This window comes from Falco naumanni, chromosome 11 (genome assembly GCF_017639655.2).
Source record: "Falco naumanni isolate bFalNau1 chromosome 11, bFalNau1.pat, whole genome shotgun sequence".
Lineage (NCBI taxonomy): Eukaryota > Metazoa > Chordata > Aves > Falconiformes > Falconidae > Falco > Falco naumanni.
The window spans coordinates 10,350,451-10,369,300 of record NC_054064.1 but is presented as its reverse complement, the minus strand read 5'-3'; the positions used below and the strand labels follow the sequence as shown (position 1 = coordinate 10,369,300).

Below are 18,850 nucleotides of genomic sequence, written 5' to 3'. Positions count from 1 at the left end.
AGACAAAGGAAAATGAGTCTAATATGCATAGAGTTTATTTAGTACTTAAGTTCTACAGTCAGAACGCAGTTTACTAGTGATTTTAACTTGCAGTTAGATGTCTAAAAGAAATGTCTAAAATTCAATAGTTTCAGTACAATGTACACCCAAAGCCAGACCAGGCAATACCAAGACTCTTGGTTAGCTCAAGAAGGTTCATATGCAAGTAGAAAATTATATCCCATTCTTTAGTAAAAGGGACCATTACACTACTAAAGGTGCACAGTTTGGAATAAAAACATTAGTCAATGAATTTTTACTCCATTCTTTTGAGTAAGACTCCCGTTGTTTCCATTGCTTTCAGCGCTACATGCACTTAAAGTACTTTTTTCCCCCAAAAGCATCCCATTTGTTTTCAACTCCAGATACCTAGGACTGTAAGGGTATCAATTTGACAGCTTCATTTTTGCAATGCAGGTTTGAAATAAGTTTAAACCACATCCTTTGTGGAAAGTTTTTAGTATACAGTTGCCTGCACTGTGCATCTTTAACATGTAATAAGCTATTAGACACACTGACCTCGTTATATTTTTATTATTGCCATGTACTGTATTTTGCTAGCTTCATCACTGCCTTAGTAAAATTTTGTTTACAAGGACACAGTCATCAAGGTAAACAGACACAAACGTGCATCTCTCCCTAAGCTTATACTTAATAAAGCAATTTATTTTGCACATACAGTGGTAACCAAGTATTCTTTTTCTCCGTGTAGAATTCTTAGACCAGTTATGTTTTCTCAGAAGATTAACAACAATTTTGCACCTGAAAGCTGGTAAATCCATCATGTAAAAATAGTAGTACGCAATGGAATTTTTCCAAAGATCTTTTCATTTTGTTCCCTGTTTTAACAAAAAGTCCCAAACCAGTAGTCTAAAATAACCCTTTGAGTTCTAAGTTTCAGAAATCCCAGGGCATTGTCACTGAAGGCAATATTCTACTCCAACTGCTGAGAAAACATGCTGTATGCCTGCCGATCCAAGTGAGTGCCCGTTTATTACAGAAGATATGTCTTAAGGCACTCAAAGGGTTAATTATGTTTCTTTTTAAGCATAATAAGGCTCCCCATCCAAATAGTTTCTTGTTAATTGTGTATCACTTCATAGAAAGTAGCAGCAAGACAGTGCCTTCATTACTGGATGGCACAAAGCCATGTTATGTTTAAGTTACTTAAACACGATATGGCAGTTAAAGTGTGGTTCTACTCTAGGAAAAAAAAAACAAAGGGAGGAATTCAGAAGCAGTCATTAAACATTTCTGTAATTTTTGCTTAGCATTGTCTCCAGACAAAGCTGTTTATCTTAAAATAATGCTTGCCCTGGGACCCGAATGTTAAAAATGACCCACTAAAAGATTCTGTACTTAAGATATACCCGTTCATCCAGCTTAAATACCGTGCTCCTGAAAAGCATGAGAAGCTGGAAGGAAGCATCAGCTTATTCCACTAAGCAGACAGAGTTGTCAATGTGCCCATCACTCCTTTATACAGTATTATTTTTGAAGAGTAGAACTGCACTTTTATAGGAGAATGTAATAGAAAAGACATTTTATTTCTAACTAGTTGTGCTTAACTCTAAGAAGCTGGTAACATTAGGAAAACAGCTATTTATATTCATTACTTGTTAATGAAGCATTTCTAAAAGTTCTGAACATACCACATATATATATGCAAATATATATATATTTAAACTTAAATTCAGAATGCAGAAATACCTAAAGAAACCACGCTTTACAGTATCAAAATTATAAATCCAAATGTAAGCACACATATTTAAAGACACCATACCTTCTGCTGAAATGAGCTCATCTTACATCTTAGCCCTTAGAGCAGCATGTACATAATATGCTGTCCTAGTGTTTTACCTTTACCCCCCGCAACTCTTACTCAGCAATTTTGTACGCTATACTGTAGCATGGTACGATGAAATCCCTACCATTCCAGCAATAAAGTCATCAAAACAGCTTACGCCATATTTGTCCACTGTAAACCACTGTAAATAGCAAAATAAACCTATAAACTGATGAAATGCTTTAAAATTAAAAGCAAAAAACAAGTGATCCTTTGCACAGGTTTACTTCTACATCCTATTCTTTGAAGATTTTCTCTGACCAATACTACAAAGAAGCTGCCCATTTATCCAGAATATTAATGTAAATGTTTCCCTAATACTGCATGTAACAGCAGCTTGATAATATTTAACAGAATGGAAAGCTCCGGCCCATTGAGCTCATTCTACAAAAAGCTTTAAATATGAAAAGCCAATTTTAAGCAGTTTCTTTATCAAAATAAAGCCATTCACAGGCAGATGTTTGATTTTGGTAAATAAACCAAGTATACTTTTGTAACTGATCTTTACACAAAGCTTTACCAAAAATTTGATAGATACAGCAAATTGAATGTTTAAGAGACTTACATTATCAAAGGAAAGAAAAAAATTAACCAGCTTTTAAAAATTAAGATAAATACTATGACATCAGTTCTGGTATAAGTTATTTAGCTAAGCTAGCATGCTCATTGTCAGCAAGAAGGCAGAAGCAGAAGAGAGGTAAAAAAAAAGGGGGAATGGCTGAGAGCCTGTATGTGAAAAGAGATTCAAGTATAGGCCTGAGGTGACAAGGAAACGGGAAAGGAGAAAAAAAGCCAACGTTAACAGAGAAAAGGAAGGGCACAGCCAAAAGAAACAAACTGAACCCATACCAGTGCTTTGAGTATGGTGGCCGTAAGTTAGGTACGCTATTAAGCTGCACAGCATTTTGCAATGGAGTGAAATATTTTCCTAGTGTTTTTACAGACAAAGCCAGTATTAAAATAAATTTCCAAAACTGCTGGTTTATCTTTTAAGCCAGGAATACAGACTTCATTGAAAAGCCTTTCAAAGCCATTCCTGTTTACAGGCCCCAATTAGAGAACAATGAAAAAGAACACAACCCCCCTAAAGATTAATGTTTAACAAACAGGCTTAACAGTGGTTTTAAGTAGCAAGATATTTTAGGGCCAGTTATTAGCAGCCCTGACACAGTGGGAACTTAGACTGGCCCTGCTGACTTCAGATCTACACCTACTTTTAGGCTCCTCTTTTTTTAAAACAGCATTGTAGGTACAGACCCCATGTTTTGCCTGTAATCCAATTCCATAAGCATCCCAAACTCTCTGCCTCCTTGCTACCAGTCTAAAATTCCTGACACGAAATTCTATTCCTTGGCAAAATCACTGACTTTGAGTTATTACACTATATCAATGTATGCATTGCATGACTTTCAACAGGTCTTGAGCGCTTTCTGCCCTCGCCGCATTCTTGGTTGTGTCCCTTCCAGGAAGAAGCCTGACCTCTGATGTTCATTCTTTACAGCCTTTTGCTACAGAAGTTTTACCTCTGCTGCACTTCCATCCAGCCATTACATCCTTTTCTTCATTCTTAAAGCTAAAGTGCCTGAACGTTATAGTCTTAGACATAACACTCTAACACTTCAGAATTACGGGGGTCAGAATAAAATGGCAGTCAAACTGAAAACCTGTTAATTCTTTTCGATATCAAGAAACCTGCATTCACCCAGTCTAAAGTTGCTCTCTGCATTTAGGCCTTTTTTTTTTTTTTAAATTACTGTTTTTAATAAAATTAACCATCTTTAAACTTGTCCCTGTTCAGTTTCATTGGTAAACTGCAGTGCACAATTACAGCCCCATTTTTGTTTTGTTAGTCAAAGTATTCCTCTAATGCAAACAACACTATCAACTTGAGAGAGTCTGTGTCTCCTCTCTGGTGAAAGGGTTGGTTATTTATTGTATACTGAATTAATCCTTAAGCTTAGAAACTTTTGTCTTAGCTCCCTTATTATTATTTTTTGAACACAAAGTAATTATTGCCTCTTGATGTCCAGATAGTTTTGGAAATTATCAGTTTAATAACTAATGGCTAAAATCAGGACAGATTTATGTTATGGCAAGTGAGTCATGCTGTCCCCTAAAATTCAGTATATGGACAGATTAAATAAAAGATCCAGTCTGTGGAAAAGGAATATGCAGCATCATTCTTCTGTGCCCTTTACTGTAAGGTAGTTACAAAACCAGACAGAAAATGGTAGAAACAAAGGTCAACACACTGCAAAGTTTCAGCTGTCAGCGTTTACTCCAGTTCCCCCTCTCTGAAAATCTTAAAGGAAAAGCAAATGACAACATGATCTCATTCATTGGTGCTAGTTTTATATCAGATACCCAAACCACTTAGAATATTCTATTTCTAACAAGACTTTTTAGTACAGAGATACGGTAAATATGTAGGAGCATATTATGTGCTCCAGCACAGATGGCTATCTTTAACACGGTGCAAAGCTATCTGGTGTCAATAGATACAGGGAGCTACGTTTTCTCTAAGTTCTACTGAAAAGTTCATCTTCATTTACACTCTAGGTCAAGAAATTGCATTTTAAACTGGACTGCTTTCAAAGATGCAACACTACTATAACTGTTCAACCCGTTAGTAACTAGTCTAACCTTTTACCTGCAGTAAATTTATCAATTACCTGCACAGTTACTTGAAATATCTGTTTTAAGTTTTCATTTTATATTTAGCCCAAAATATTTCCTATTACTTCACACATACTACTCCAAATAAGAAAAAGTACTTGCAAAAGATACTTATCTATCAGTTATTGTCAACATCTCTAGCTTAGAAGAAAACACCTAATGAGATGTTTGGCTATTACTGTGTAATTTAAAACACATTTCTACCAAAACCAACCCCAAAACATCAGTGCATTTACTTTAAATAATTATTAACATGTACTGAACAAATGAGTTTACTCCCCATATTCATGGTGTTAATTTAGAAAGGAGACTAAAAGCGGTTAAGAAATTTTCCCTAAGAAATGGCTAGTTTTCTTTTTCAAACTCCCGATTGCTACAACTCAGCTTTTGTGGGAAAGTTTGCTTTTTTCTAGACGACACTTGACAAGCTGGTTGCAGTCTCCTGTATCCTTCAAGCATTCCATCAGAGCTGTATCATAACAGCAGTGGTAATTCAGTAGTAACTGCATTCATGTCCACTGAAAGGTAAGTCTTACCATCAGTTCTTTAAGCCAAGGTTTTAGCGTCAGAAAAGGCTTCCCTCACTGTTTTGACCTATTAGTTAAGGTGGAGTATATAACTGTATAGCAGAATACCCTCAGTAACACGTAACCTCATGTTTTAGCACCGAAGGAGATATCCATCCTACAGAATGCGAGCTCTGAATTTGTAATCAATATGTACGAGGCATGATGAAAAGTGTTACAAGTATAAAAAGTATAATATGAACTTGAATTTCACATTTAAAAGCTTGGGGTTTAGGCAGAAAAATATGGTCTTATATGTCATTCACCACAACGGGGCTATTTTTATAAACCATAGTTGTTTTCAAATTAACATCAAATTCACTGTTTAAAACAGCCAGAATTAGCATAAAAGAGGCTGGCATACATATGTCTTCGGGGAAGTTGTAAAAGCACCACTAAAAAAACCCAAAACACCTTTCTCATCTTCTAAGATTGTGATCTACTAAAGAGATCTTTTAACTTCCCCCCTATACACACATATATAAAAACACACACACAGAGAATTAAATACATATACACATGAATTGCTATCAGTTCCTGTTCCAAAGTGATAAGATATTCACTAGCGTTCTCCTTATTTACTCACACTCCTAGTATGAGACTAAATTAAAAGAAAAAAAAAATCCAGTTCCAATCACTTCCTAAACAAGATTTTGAGAACATGAAGGAGACAACTGTACATTTCATAAAAGTTCTTAAGAATTGGTCACTATAAACTGGAGGTAGTTTTGAAAAATGTTAGCTTGAATTAATTTATGAAATCAGAAGTAATGTTAATCTACAAAAGATTTTAAAAAAGTAAATACGCTCCTGTTAGGAAGATTGTTTCTGTATCATTGAACACGTTCTTTTGGGGAAAAAAAAAAACCATAGCTTTTTGTTTCTGGTTGTTACCACTCAGCTTCAAGAGCAGGCCAAGACACATGCACTTGGTGATCTTCCTCACTGAAAGTGTGCTGATGCTTCCTCAAGTTGTAACATGGACTGAATGCAGCTTCCCAGCCATTTCCAAGGTCTTTTTCTATTAAAACCAGTTTTTAGAGCTTCCTGTAAAGCATATTAATTCTAAAATAGTGCTTCTGAAACGGCTTTGTACAGAAACTGCCCCTCAATTTACCTAAAGAGAGTTATGCTTTACTCCTGAAAACTGAGATGATAATCTGGATAAAAAAGATTAGTATGAGCTCTTCCTTTCAGTTTTATCAGTATAAAATTTCACGGGGGTGGCTTTTATACTGTGTCACAGTCACATGGTCTCACACGTCCCAGAAAATACTTCTTTTGTAGATGTGAAGTGTAACAATGGCAACTGTTGAACCTTAGTAGTTTAAAATACAGAGATTAAAAAAAGCTCAAAGAAAAATCTCTCTCAAAGATGCTGTTAAACTGACATTATTTAAAATACTAAAGCCACTCTCTTTTCCTGCCCCATCTTAAGTAATTCATCAATTTATTCTTGCAAACAAGCATTCCACAGCAATGGGGTGGGTGGGGGGGAATTAAAAATCTCTCAGTATTTATAAACTATTATAAATGAAATTAATTTATGTCTTGAGTAACCCTGTAGCTACTTTTAGCAAACTTCCCACTGTTAATTTAAATTGTGTGCAACAGGAAAAAAGAGAAAAGAGATTTCTCATCTGCTTTTCTTGTTTTCCCTTCACAAAAAGGTAACATTCCAATATGTATATGATGTGCCACGTTCTAATAAAGTATATTTGGCTGGGAGGTCCCAGGGTGAAGTCTGTTGCCAGCAATGGACCCACTGGGAAGAGCAGATGTCTAGAAAATCAAATCAAATCCAAAGTGAAGTTTCGAATAACATCCAAAGCTCCTGCATCAAAGCCACATATATCCAACATGCCTCTGTCATCTGGATCTGCGATCGTAAAACCGTTTGAGGTCATTCCACAAACAATGAGTTTAGCAGGAATACCCATTTTCTAGAGGAAAGAGGGGAAAAAAAATTCAGAACGCACATATACAGTAACTTAAACATGCCAGAGGACCAAGTTTTGCTATCCTGCTTGCATAAACCGCTGTCTGAACAGCCATACTGATAGAAAGTAGACATGCCATAACCAGAATTGCAGACTCCTTGTTAATACTGTACTTAACCTGCAGAAGATATACTTAAATAAATGGAAATAATTACAGTGAGGTATATTAGCACAACTTTCCTGCAATAATAAGATTCATAACTTCAAATGCAAGGATTGCATTGGCTATTCTGCAGTTCATTTGGAGAGAAAACTTCCAATAAGGTAATCTAATAGGAGTCAAAGAGTGCATTTTGTCTAAGGCAAAGATTTCCAAACATTGGTTGAACAACTACAACAATTGTGGCCTGGACAGTTCTACTAAATGAGCTGAATCAGCAGGTTAGTAACCTGTAAGGTAAAGCAAGCAAGTGGCTGGAGGTCTAGAGTACAGGAACTCTTTCTTTAACGAACAAATTTAGGAATGTAAACTAATCTCAACTAAGAAAACTAAAACATGGTGGGCAAGTTAAAGATTTTTGGCATTAAGTTCAGCTGGGTGGACATGATAAGAAGATTAACGTCCATACATACATGCTTGCCAATAAGTATTTTTTGTAGTTTAAAAAATAGTTCCTTTAAGACATAAAAGATTGCCCATATAAGAGTTTCTAATAGCAATGTACTTGGAGAAGGTATTTTTCTTAGTTCTATTTTAAAATTACACAGCTACACAGCTTAGAGTAGCCCCTTTAAAACATCATGAGCTTTCTTCACAAGATACTATCAGCCCATCTTACTGACACCTTCCCTGCAGGCTTGTCTTCATTACTTCATTTAAACTTTGTGGTATCTAACTGCAGATATCAAAGTTTAAATTTGGCTCACAGAATTAAATTAATTCTGTAAGAACAATAAAAAAAACTTATTCAATCAAGTACATATAGAATGCAGAAATCCATATATTCCCTGAATACAAAACACATTTTCATTGATATTGCAGTACACTTAGCAGGGTAGGATAATCAACTCTTTAACAATTCAGTGGTTTTAAAATACACGCAATTAGTGCGGTGTGTTCACTAATTCTACCTAACTGCACAATGTATCAGGTTTTAACAATATATAATTATTTGCTGAAAAAAGCCACAACTACTTCAGTCTCTAGAACATTTTTAGAGCTGGTATTTATTTTGTACAGTATTCACCAACTATAAACAGTTCAGAAGCATATTTACCTCTCTGTACTCTCTAAGAGCAGTTGCAGGATGAGTATTTCCAGCGAAGGTCTCGTTATCAGTAAATACAATGAAGACATCAGCAGCTGTCTGAGTTTTTTGAGCCCATATCATTGGAAGGGAACAATCAGTAGTACCCACCGGAATCTTGCAAGAAAAAAATAAATACATGTAATTAATACAGAAGTTAGTAAACCATGGAAAAATTACTTTTATGTAAGCTTCATGTTTTATCACACACAGAGGCTTCCTTGTTAAACAACAAGCCGCTTACTCATTTCAGTTTTGTCCAGATGTTTATTTGTTTGATTATTCTAATATTCTTTTCAAACTATTCCAAGTTGGGACCTAGCTGCCATTTTAAATTGCAATGTTTAATGTCGAGCACTTGAAATAATGACACTTGCTGGACTTTAAATAAAAGAAAGAAAAAAAAATCCAGTGTTTTACTATACAGATACAAACTAAGAGCACTAGAGTTGATTAGGAAGAAAATACAACGTAACTACGGAGACATCTAAACTCTGACAGTAGCAATAGCTATTTCCGAATATTTTTTTTTTTTTACATACTTCATACATTTTCACTAATACTTGAGGTAACGTCATATCAGCCGTCACTGGACAAGGGACCATTTCATGTGAAAAGGCAACGATATGGGAATCCTTCTCAGTACGTGCTACAACCTGATAAAGAGGAAGACAAAAATAATTCAGTTACATTATTCAGAATGTTTAACATCTGAATGAAGGCACTGCCCACCAAACACACAATATGACACATCCTTTTGTATTTAGGTCACCACAGCTCTTCATATGCACTAATGCTTCACTCTACACTTTAAACATTCTGTAATACTACTGGCAAATCAACTTTGCAAAAATCAGAACTAAACAACTGCTCTAATTATTGTAATTAAAGATACTTCAATATTTCTTCTCTTCCCTCTGACATACAACGCTAAACATTTTTAAACACCAATGACAGTTCAACTCCTCTATAATACAAAAACACAACAAGCTTTAAAATAAGAAATTGAGGGGAAAGTGACTGTGATACAAAGGCCATATTGATAACTCAAATGCACACAACAATTACCACAAAATTTCTTAACCCAATCTGTATCATTCTATTAATACTTCTGACAAAAACTGAAATGTATTTACAGCTAAGGTAAGTAAAAAAGCAGCCTTGACCACTTGATTTATACTGGAAACCAACTTCTTCACATTGATCCTTCTGAATTTGGTTGCCAGTAGCTTTAAGCATCTGGTCTACCAGTGAGGCAGAAGGTCACATATTCTGTATCAAAGAATATTTTCTTCTGATTCCTAAGCAGCTTTAGAGCACCTCTGCATCAAAAGCGCAGCTCAAGCTGCAAATATTTATTTAAAAAAAAAAAACAAAACAAAAAACACCCCCCAAAAAAAGGACTTTAAGGCCTCACCATGCACATAGCTGCTGCAACTGTGCTAGCATTGAGCACACTGCCCAAAACTTTTTGTGTCATCGATGCACTGACATCAACTGCAAGTACGAAGCGTTTTCCTGTTGGTTCAACTGTCTGAAACAAAAAAAAGAAAAAGAAAATAGGTACACATAATTAATACATTAATTTCCTCTTCAGTTTTCAACCCTAGAAGTGGAGCTTTTTATTCTTTCTGAGGTAACATTAGGACAATAATGTTGCCAAAAGCTGAATATGTCATGAAGTTCCAATTCTTTGTTTAATAAAATCCCAATTCCTAAGGTTTTTGTCATAAAGTTTCAGAATTGTTATCTACCCAACAACTTTTCTTCATCATTTCATAAGCTTTCAGAAAACAACAAATTGGAGAACTGTATTACCTTGAAAGTTTTGTAAAATGACGCATCTAAAGCTTCTAAAATGTCTTCATCAGGACGCCACCAAAGCTTCCCTCTGCTTCCATGTCCAGCTTTATAGCTTTCTATTGCCACCAAAATATGGAATGGATGTATTCTGCCCTACAAGCAGAAGAAATCAACAGCAAGTTTTTGAAAATCAGAGCTCCTTAAAAAAAAGTAACAAACTGAAACTTAAAATAAGAACTTACTACAAAAATCTCTGGTTTAGTATATTGTTACTTTAAATTTGTTAATTTTTAAGAGTCCATGCAGTCTTTAAGGAGCTGCTGTACAAACTGATAGTTGTCAGTTACTGGTAATGAACCTAATTCCCTTTCCAGAATCCTGCAATGAATTCCAAATGTTATCTTATGCCATCACCAGAACTCTGGTGAAATTTCACAGCTCTATCTGTGATTGTCCAGTGCTATTTTCTGTCACAGGCTTCAAGTAAGAGAAAGTCCCCATCTTGCTGAAGAGAAAGGAGTCAAACCAGGAAAAGAACAACTTAAAACTAGGTTTTTATCAAATACAGTAAAACTGGAGAAAGAAACTATTTTCAGAACACAGCATTCATTTTCTTCTTACAGTAAAGAAGACAGTCCAAACATTTTCTTTTTTTTTCTCCTTTCCCTACATAAAACCAAATCAATGGCTGCTGCAAACTAAGTATTCTAAACCACACCTTTGATTTGCTGACTTATCAACATTTTATCTTTTTCCTCAAGGGGAGTTTCAGTCATTGATCACTACCAGCAGCACACCTACGCAAATCTGAATGCCTGCCCATTGTCTTTCTTCCATCAAGGTATTGTGCCACCACCTTTTCTCTCCCTTCTCCAGTGCCTCTGTAACTATGTATGATTAAAGAAGAAACCAGAAAAAGGGAAGACCAGTGATATGGGGAATAGAAAAGACCTACTGCTGTTCTTCACAGTTCAACTATGGTCTTGAAGAAGTTAAGTGTTCTGATTTTAGCCTCCCCAACTCACAAAACTACTTGTCTTCTCCATCTCGCATTACATTCCTGGAAATTTTGATCTTCTTTTGGGGAAGCCTCTTTTTCCTCTTTATTTTCTTACCTCTGATGGGTAGTAAAGCAATCTGAAAGGAGAAAGTCTCCTTGTTCCATCTTCTTTTTCCTCACACCTATGCTAGTTTCTTCATTCACTTCCTAAGATCCTACACAAGCAAATTCCACTCACTTTTTAAGCTTGTATTGCTGATTCTAAATTACAAGACTCAGAAGTAATGAATGAACCCAACTGGCAAAACTTTCCATAACCCTAATATAACAAAATATTCTAGCTATCAATATACTTAGTTCGTAGAGAAGTTTTAGAAACACAGGGAAGGGGGGAGGAGCTGTCGAATAGGGAACTAATTCTTGGGGGGGAAAAAAAAAAAAAAAAAAAAAAAAAAAAGGGGGCAGGTATTCCACTGCAGTTTTCTAAAAGAATAAACTGTATCTTTCCTACAAAAAACATTCCTTTTATTTTGTAAAGAGGTTGCCTGAAGAAACACAGTTTAGGAAGAGATTAAAAACCACCAAGGCTGGCACTAATTATGACAAAGGTCTTACCTTTTTTAGCAGTTTCTCATTTCTCAGTCTTTCACATACTATTGCCACTTCTGAACCTCGCGGTTCAAGCACCGAATTTGCTGTCAGCTTTCCCAAATTTCTCAACAACAGAGCAATGGACATCTCCTTCAGCAATGCCTTCCAAACCTATGATCAAAGAAAGAGAGAAAAGAAAAAAAAAAAAAAAGATGAGATTCCCAAGCTACAAGAACTGACATTTGTACATTACATAAGTGTATTTTAAAATAAACTGAAAATCTTCATATAACTTGTATGTATTTTAGATCAGCTATTTTGGTAACTATCTTGAAAAGCAGCATAAGGGATATTGGTTATGGAAATCTAGACTCAAGACTCTGAAAAGTGTTACTCTAAAGAGAATACAAAGCTGATGTTTACCTACCTCTTTAGATTTCAGATGGTTTGTCAGGAGATGCTCTCTAACTAGACCATATTCCTCTACTAAATGAATAACTTCCAATTCATCTTTTGTGCGTTTTACTTTCTCCACAGCCTCCAGATACTTCAAGAGTTTTTCAGTCTCAGCAGAAACTGCTTTGTCTTTATAAGCCTCTTGGACATCTTTCCACCCTTTGGTAATATATTTAGTGACTACAGCAATTCCTATTGAAAAGAAAAATATTTTCCAAGCAGGATTACCATCTTTACATTGGCATTTATCATTTTAGCAAGCAAATGACTTAGCAGGGCTCCTTCTCAGACCTGCCAACCAGCTATAGAAAAAGGTCAGCCACACACAGCTTAGAGCAGTAGTTTTAATCACTGTACTATTCCCTTAGAAGAAGCCTAACACATCTGAAACTAACAGATCTTCCCAAATAACAAGAAAGTATTAATTCATCATTTGTAAGCAAATAGGAACAAACTGAGGGAATTGTATCACTTTATCTTCTCTTGATGTAAGGAAGAAAAAGAAGGAACAAACTCTGTTTACCTTGAAGATAAACAGGTCAATTTCTGATATGACCACTCACATTTTTAAGGTGCAGTTTACAGGATACTATCACCAAGAAATTATCAGTCTACAATGGTATTTGGGTTTCCAAAATAGCTCCACAGTAAAAGGTTTAAAACACAGTTATTTTCAGGTAAATAAAAATTTATTACCTTCACTGGCAGGTTTTAGGTGGGACAACCTCAGAAGATCTTTATGAGACCAACCACTTCTTTGTTTATATTTTGTAACTGCTAAAGCAACAGCCATGCCATTCTTCCCATTGTACCAATCTGCAACTGCTTTCCTCAGTGCACGGCCCCACATGCCACATTTCATGCCCTCCTTCAGATCTTTTTTAAATTGGATGAAAGTAAAGAGATGGGTTGGTATGCAACACACCTCAGGAACAGCTTTAAATGCCGCTTGTTTCGTTTTTGCATCAGAACACTGTGAGCAAATTGCAAGTGCAAAAAGCAGGGGCTCCTGTTTTGCTGCTCTGCCTTCTTGACTAAAAGTCTTTATTTCTTGAACAACTTCACCACCTCTACCCTCTTCAATCAGTCTTTTTAAAGCTTCCGCATTTTCAAAGCCCAGCTTCTGCTCCTTGATGCAGTAAGTACCACCTTCTGAGCCAAAACACAAGAAACGCTGCAGTCGAGTCATATCGGTGACATGCCACACATAACCACTGTCAGAGTTCGGCACCTGCTTTTCATCCAGGAGTTGCACTTGGGTTTCCTCGTCCTCCATTGTTTACACCTCAAAGAACTCTGCTGAAAGGATAATAAAGTTTATTAAGAGCTATTGTGAAAACTTGGCAACACTACTCTTTTATCACTACTTAGCAAACTAATCTTATCTATACACCTATCTGCCTTTGTAAATTTAAGAAAGAGTGTAATAACTTTCTTAATTTTTACAGTAATTGTACTCTAAGAGTGTAATAACACATATCAATTAGCAGAAAAGAAAGCAACAAACAAAAATCTCTGAGCTACAACGGTGACAAATTTATTTCCTTAAAACAAACTACTTAAAACCCATTAAGTGGCACACAGAAAACGTATCTGGTGTGATGCCCTTTTGCTACTAATATATTACACCACTTTCTTAGGCAGATTTTTGGATTGCTAAACTCACATCTTGCCCTACTCTATTTTGCTGAAGAAATGGTAACACTGACCAACTGAAGAAACATGATGCTAAAGAACTAAAATACTGAAAAACTGTTTAGTCAGATGACTTTGTGAGAGTTTGAATATGGTGGGTTTCAGTGAGGCTTAGACAAGATCTTTTTAACAACCAACAGTAGCTCAAGAAAAGATTGTATTTTTTATTTGTATTTTTTTTATTTTATTATATTTTGTATTTATATGTTTGTCCTCAAATAGTCTACTGTTTCAAGCGAGATCCAAGAAAACATGCAGACATAACAACACATTCTGTACTGTTTCACATTTGAAGTTAAAAAGCAAAAACAGCACAAAAATTCACAGTCTTTCAGGTCTTTACGATTTATACACTTTTGAGCTGCAAGAGAGTTTGGCTGTAATATTTGTAGGCAACAACACTACCCTTGCTTGGAGAACACCCAGCATGGTAAAAAAACTGTAACAATTAAACTGAAATAAATGCAGATTAACTGAAATCAGCAGGGTAAGGAGAAGAAAATTCATCATCAATACTATCTCCAAAGCATTAATATGACAACAATAAATTCAGTTTTCTCAATTCACACTGAACAATTAAAAAAGCAATAAACAGCACCAAGAGGTCCATTAAAAGAAAAAAACAACCAACCAATAATCCGCTCTATCAAACTGCATATAGATCTTAAAATATGCACACACTAAAATCTGAGCATGCAAAATGACACTTCAAAGAAATCCTCTTAACGACTTAAGTAGTGCAGATACCTACTTTTGGCATGCTTGTTTGGATAGCCATTTTGCTTCATTTACCAGGATAAGGTAGCACAAATAAACGTCACTAATGCAGACAGATGGGGTTTTTCCGCCAGTTTAGGTAACTAGCACACTGATTTACAAACCACTTCTCTTACTTTTTCTTTGACACAGAATCTTCCTTTCTCTGCAAATGACTAGAAGTGTGCCCTTGTCCTCCATTCTTGCCTATCTGCAGTGATGTGCTGTCTGCATCCAGAATTAAATTATAAATAATCATCAGTGCCCCCATTATATGCTGCTAAAATCACAAAAATATAAGTCATATGTGGGCACCTGGTTTAAAAATGCAGGTTTCAGTTAAAACTTCACTAAGAAATACCTTTCATTGTATTATTCAGAGCACCAGGGCCCAGCTATTTTTCTTAGTACTTAAAAATTCTAACCATGTTTCCTGCCAAACCAATTTAAATACACATCATGGTTGAGCTGACTTCTTCACTGACATCTGAGGCATCCAAATACACTGAAAATAACAAGGGTGGTATGTGCAATGCATGAATACCATACCAGTACATTTTAATGTCTAAATGCATTTTATGTCAGTGCAGTTCAATAAGCTTCATTAAACAGTACGTAACATTTCATAGTAAACCTACACAACCCTAACAAAAAAAAATAATCCTGAAATCATGGTCAGCATCCATTAGTTCCTTTATCAGCAAAAAATGGTATGTGGAAAGATACTGAAAAACACCATTACCTTGAAACAAAAATAAGGATGGGAAGCATAAAAGATCATGCATGAGTAATGAGATCTCCATAACTATGAAATCCCGAGAGTAATTTCTTGTTTCGTCTTTCATACCCCTGCTATAATAAATATTACTACATTAAAATAAGACTAATTGGAACAACTCTTTTTCAGTATGGATTATCAAGACTTAAACTGAACTGGAAGGATCATGCCTTCAGTTAAAGCATTTCCTATCTCACTTTGCTGATTATATTAAGAAATACCAACACTACTTTGAATATTAGATTTTTTCTGACATTTTTCCACTTGCACAGGTTCCATCAGCTATTCCATTTTAATTTTCACTTGGAGATTCTCACTTGCCTTCATATGCTTAGTTTTATAGTCACTAATACAAATTACCTACCACTCTTACCACCACCCCGAGTGGGAACAAAACCTAAATGAAATAATTATAGCATTCCTAAAATTACAAATAACATTTATCTAGTTTGAAATCTAGATTTATCAGTATTTCCATCAAAGGGATCATTCTGAAAGGCAAACAGTTCAGTACTTCGTTGGTACACGTGAATATGCAGTGTAATGTCAACTGTGTCATATTAAAGAAGCTTAGAGCTAACTATCAGAGAAAAAAATTCTCCTACTGCGCTTCTCTATTAAACCATATAACAAACCTAACTTACGCATGTTAATAATGGATAATTTTTAGATTTAGCGTTGTATGGACTCATTGCACTGAAAAGAGGTATGTGCTAGCACCCACAGGCTTCTGACAAAACACCGGTGTTAAAAGACAGGAGCACCCATAGCCTTCTGACACAAACATGTTATTTTAAAAGATAGTTGTTGTAAATGTACACTTCTAGTTATTCTAAAGCTTAGCTCTTTAATTTGCCTTCTTAGGAATATATGATAAACTATAAAAACAGGTGCTGTTCCGATTTCCACCTTTTGCAAAGCTTCACCTTCACTCAGACCTCAAAGTCTTCTTTCTCAGATAAGAACACAGTACTTCACCATGGAATGAATCACCTGCAGTCCTTACCCCATTAAAAATGCCTACGACAAGTCTTCTGAAGCCTTTATTATTGTTACTACTGCCTTCTGATAAGCATTCTAGGATGTAAACCAGACTTATCTCAAATGGCTTATTGCTGCCTCAGGGATTTAAAGAGAGCTTCAAACCAACTCTATGAACTGTAAATTCTTTAAAATACATTTATACTTTAGAATTACCCTTGAGAACTGCAACAGCTGACGCAAACCAGTAATTTCACTACCAAACAGCAACACTAGAAGTATAAAATTTAAACTTCACTAAGACCTACTGGAAAAGCACTTATTCAGTGTTGAACTATTTAAATCACATTGGCCATTTTTAACTCCTGTTTTGTATTTTAACCTCACAAGTTCCCAAAGCTATTCCCTCCCTCTAACCAGTCCCTCTTCTCTGCCCAGACCTCAAGCTTAATTTCTGCTTTAACACCTGTATAACATAGACAGCTTTCACCCTTGCAAATGGGTAAATGCAAATACACACTTAACATATGCTTTACCATAACCCTACTCTTCATCTGCTGAGCTGCAGCAGTGAACTTGAATTTCAAACACTCATGGAGGATTCATCAATTATGTTCTGGCTCCATAAGCATTTCCAATCTCTCAGCTACTTGAATGCAAACACAATGTGAAAAACCTTTAAAGTCACAGACTAGATACTCTATAATGAAAATTGCTGAACTAAAATTCACAGTTGCTCAACCATTATTAATGAGAGAACACTAAGCCAATTTGGGTTTATATTCCAAACAGCATACAAATTAATCTAAAAGTAAAATTTGGCTTTGACTGGTCTGAAACAGCCTACACAACAATTTCATCTTGATTGGTAAGTCAGTATCTTTATGTTGCTGTACCATAACATGATAGTTTTCTAACTTAACCTCTGTTATTTCCTATGACTTTTACAATCCAGACCTACTTTTCTTAAGAAAGTCTTAGAAGTTTCAGTTACATATTAAAAAACATACAAAATGCACAAAGCTTTAACAGAACTACAGGTTCCAGCTTAAGTCCTTAAATTTAACTGCTACGTTAACCATGACAAATCAAACTTTGTAGTGAAAACACATGGAATTAAACTCTAAGTTTAGATATTTTATGAAAAAAAGTGCATTGACATTGTAAGGACAGCACTTCGAGTTGCCTTCAAATACTTCATCATAGACACTTTGCTCAGCGAGAAACTGCTTTCTCCCACTCAGCTCTCAAAATTTTGTACAAGCATCAGACCAACGACTGCGAAGAACATCTTGTAGGCCACCGAGCGGAGACTGCGACCATCGTGCCCAGCTGCAGCAGAACAGCCCCGCAGCACAGCAGGGCCCTGACAGCAACCCCGGCCCCGCACTCCCGCACACGGGGTCTGCAGGCGGGCAGGGACGCCGGGGCACCTTCCAGGCCCCGAGCGGCACGGTGGCAGCACCGAACACACCGGCCTGCACACGCCTGCCCGAGAAACGCTACCACAGTGTGCCGATAAGTCTGTCTGCTTAAAAACCGAACTGCCCAGAGGGCCAGGGGCGCTGAGCGGGCGGAACCGAGCGGGGCGGGGCGCAGCCGAGGGGGCCCCGACCACCGCGCGCCCGTCCGCAGCGCCCGCCAGGCCGCGCCGCGCCGCCCCGGCGCCCCTTAATCCCCCCGGCGCCCAGTGGCCATTTACAGCGCCAGCCCCCCGGCACCCACACCGGGCCCGCCCGCGGCCCCCGGCCGGCGGAGGGGCGGCAGCCCGCACCCGCGGCGGGGCCTGGCCGGCCCCCCCGCCCACAGCGCTGCCCGGGCGGCGCGACTTGCCTGCGAGGCGCGGGCCGGGGCGGGCCGCGGGGCAGGGCTTGCGCGGCCTCCGGCACCGAGCGGCGGCGCAGCCGCAGGGAGCGGCGGGGCCGCCCGGCGATGGCGGGGGGAGGGCAGGCGGGGCGGCGGCGGAGCCGGCTCCAGGCGCGGCGAGCAAGCAGGGCGGCTCCGGCTCCAGCCGCCAGCGGCTCCGCGTCTCCCCCAGCCCCGCCCCGCCGGCGCCCTGACAGCATCGCCGGGACCCGGATGGGGCCGCGCCCACTGCCCTCCGCGCCCGCACGCCGGTGCCCGGATGAAGCCGCGCCGCTGACCCGGCACCGCTGCCTGCCGCGCCGCGGGGAGGGGTGCGGGCAGGAGGGCCTTCCCGCCGCCGCCTTTCGGGAGCGGGGCCGCAAGGCGGAGGTGCGGCCCCTCCGCGGCCGGGGCGGTGCTGCCGGCGGCTGCCCCGGATCCAGTCCCCGCCGCCGCTTCCTGCTCCCGCCCCGCCTCACCATAGAGATGACAGGCGCGGCGTGGGCCGCGGGGCCTGCCGGGAAGGGAGCGGCGTGCTTCGGCCTCGCAGCGTAACCGGCCGGCGGCGGCG

At 38.1% G+C, this 18,850-nt stretch overlaps 1 protein-coding gene across 4 annotated transcripts; it reads right to left on the bottom strand.

The window, feature by feature from the left end:
* Positions 1–19: 19 nt before the first annotated feature.
* Positions 20–18,846, bottom strand: RO60 (Ro60, Y RNA binding protein). Of its 4 annotated transcripts, none has more exons than XM_040610135.1 (9): positions 18,759–18,846; positions 12,921–13,520; positions 12,196–12,416; positions 11,793–11,939; positions 10,193–10,330; positions 9,792–9,908; positions 8,917–9,030; positions 8,345–8,491; positions 20–7,070 (listed from the first exon to the last, which is right to left on the bottom strand). In XM_040610135.1, exons 2-9 carry the CDS (start codon positions 13,498–13,500, stop codon positions 6,918–6,920), a joined length of 1,617 nt encoding a protein of 538 aa, XP_040466069.1. In that variant the 5' UTR covers positions 13,501–13,520; positions 18,759–18,846; the 3' UTR covers positions 20–6,917. The 4 variants fall into 4 exon arrangements, with proteins under 4 accessions (XP_040466069.1, XP_040466068.1, XP_040466067.1 ...); XM_040610134.1 differs by having other exon boundaries at positions 12,921–13,523; positions 18,759–18,845; XM_040610133.1 differs by lacking the exon at positions 18,759–18,846 and adding an exon at positions 18,268–18,405.
* Between the last annotated feature and the right edge of the window lie 4 nt (positions 18,847–18,850).

Bases quoted from the DNA above. Each gene is read 5' to 3' on its own strand.
- RO60 (XM_040610135.1), bottom strand. From the start codon at position 13,500: ATGGAGGACGAGGAAACCCAAGTGCAACTCCTGGATGAAAAGCAGGTG. The intron at 11,940-12,195 runs GTAGGTAAACAT...CTTTGATCATAG, and splicing joins ACCATCTGAAATCTAAAGAG to GTTTGGAAGGCATTGCTGAA. The intron at 9,909-10,192 runs GTAATACAGTTC...TTTTTGTTTCAG, and splicing joins CATTTTACAAAACTTTCAAG to ACAGTTGAACCAACAGGAAA.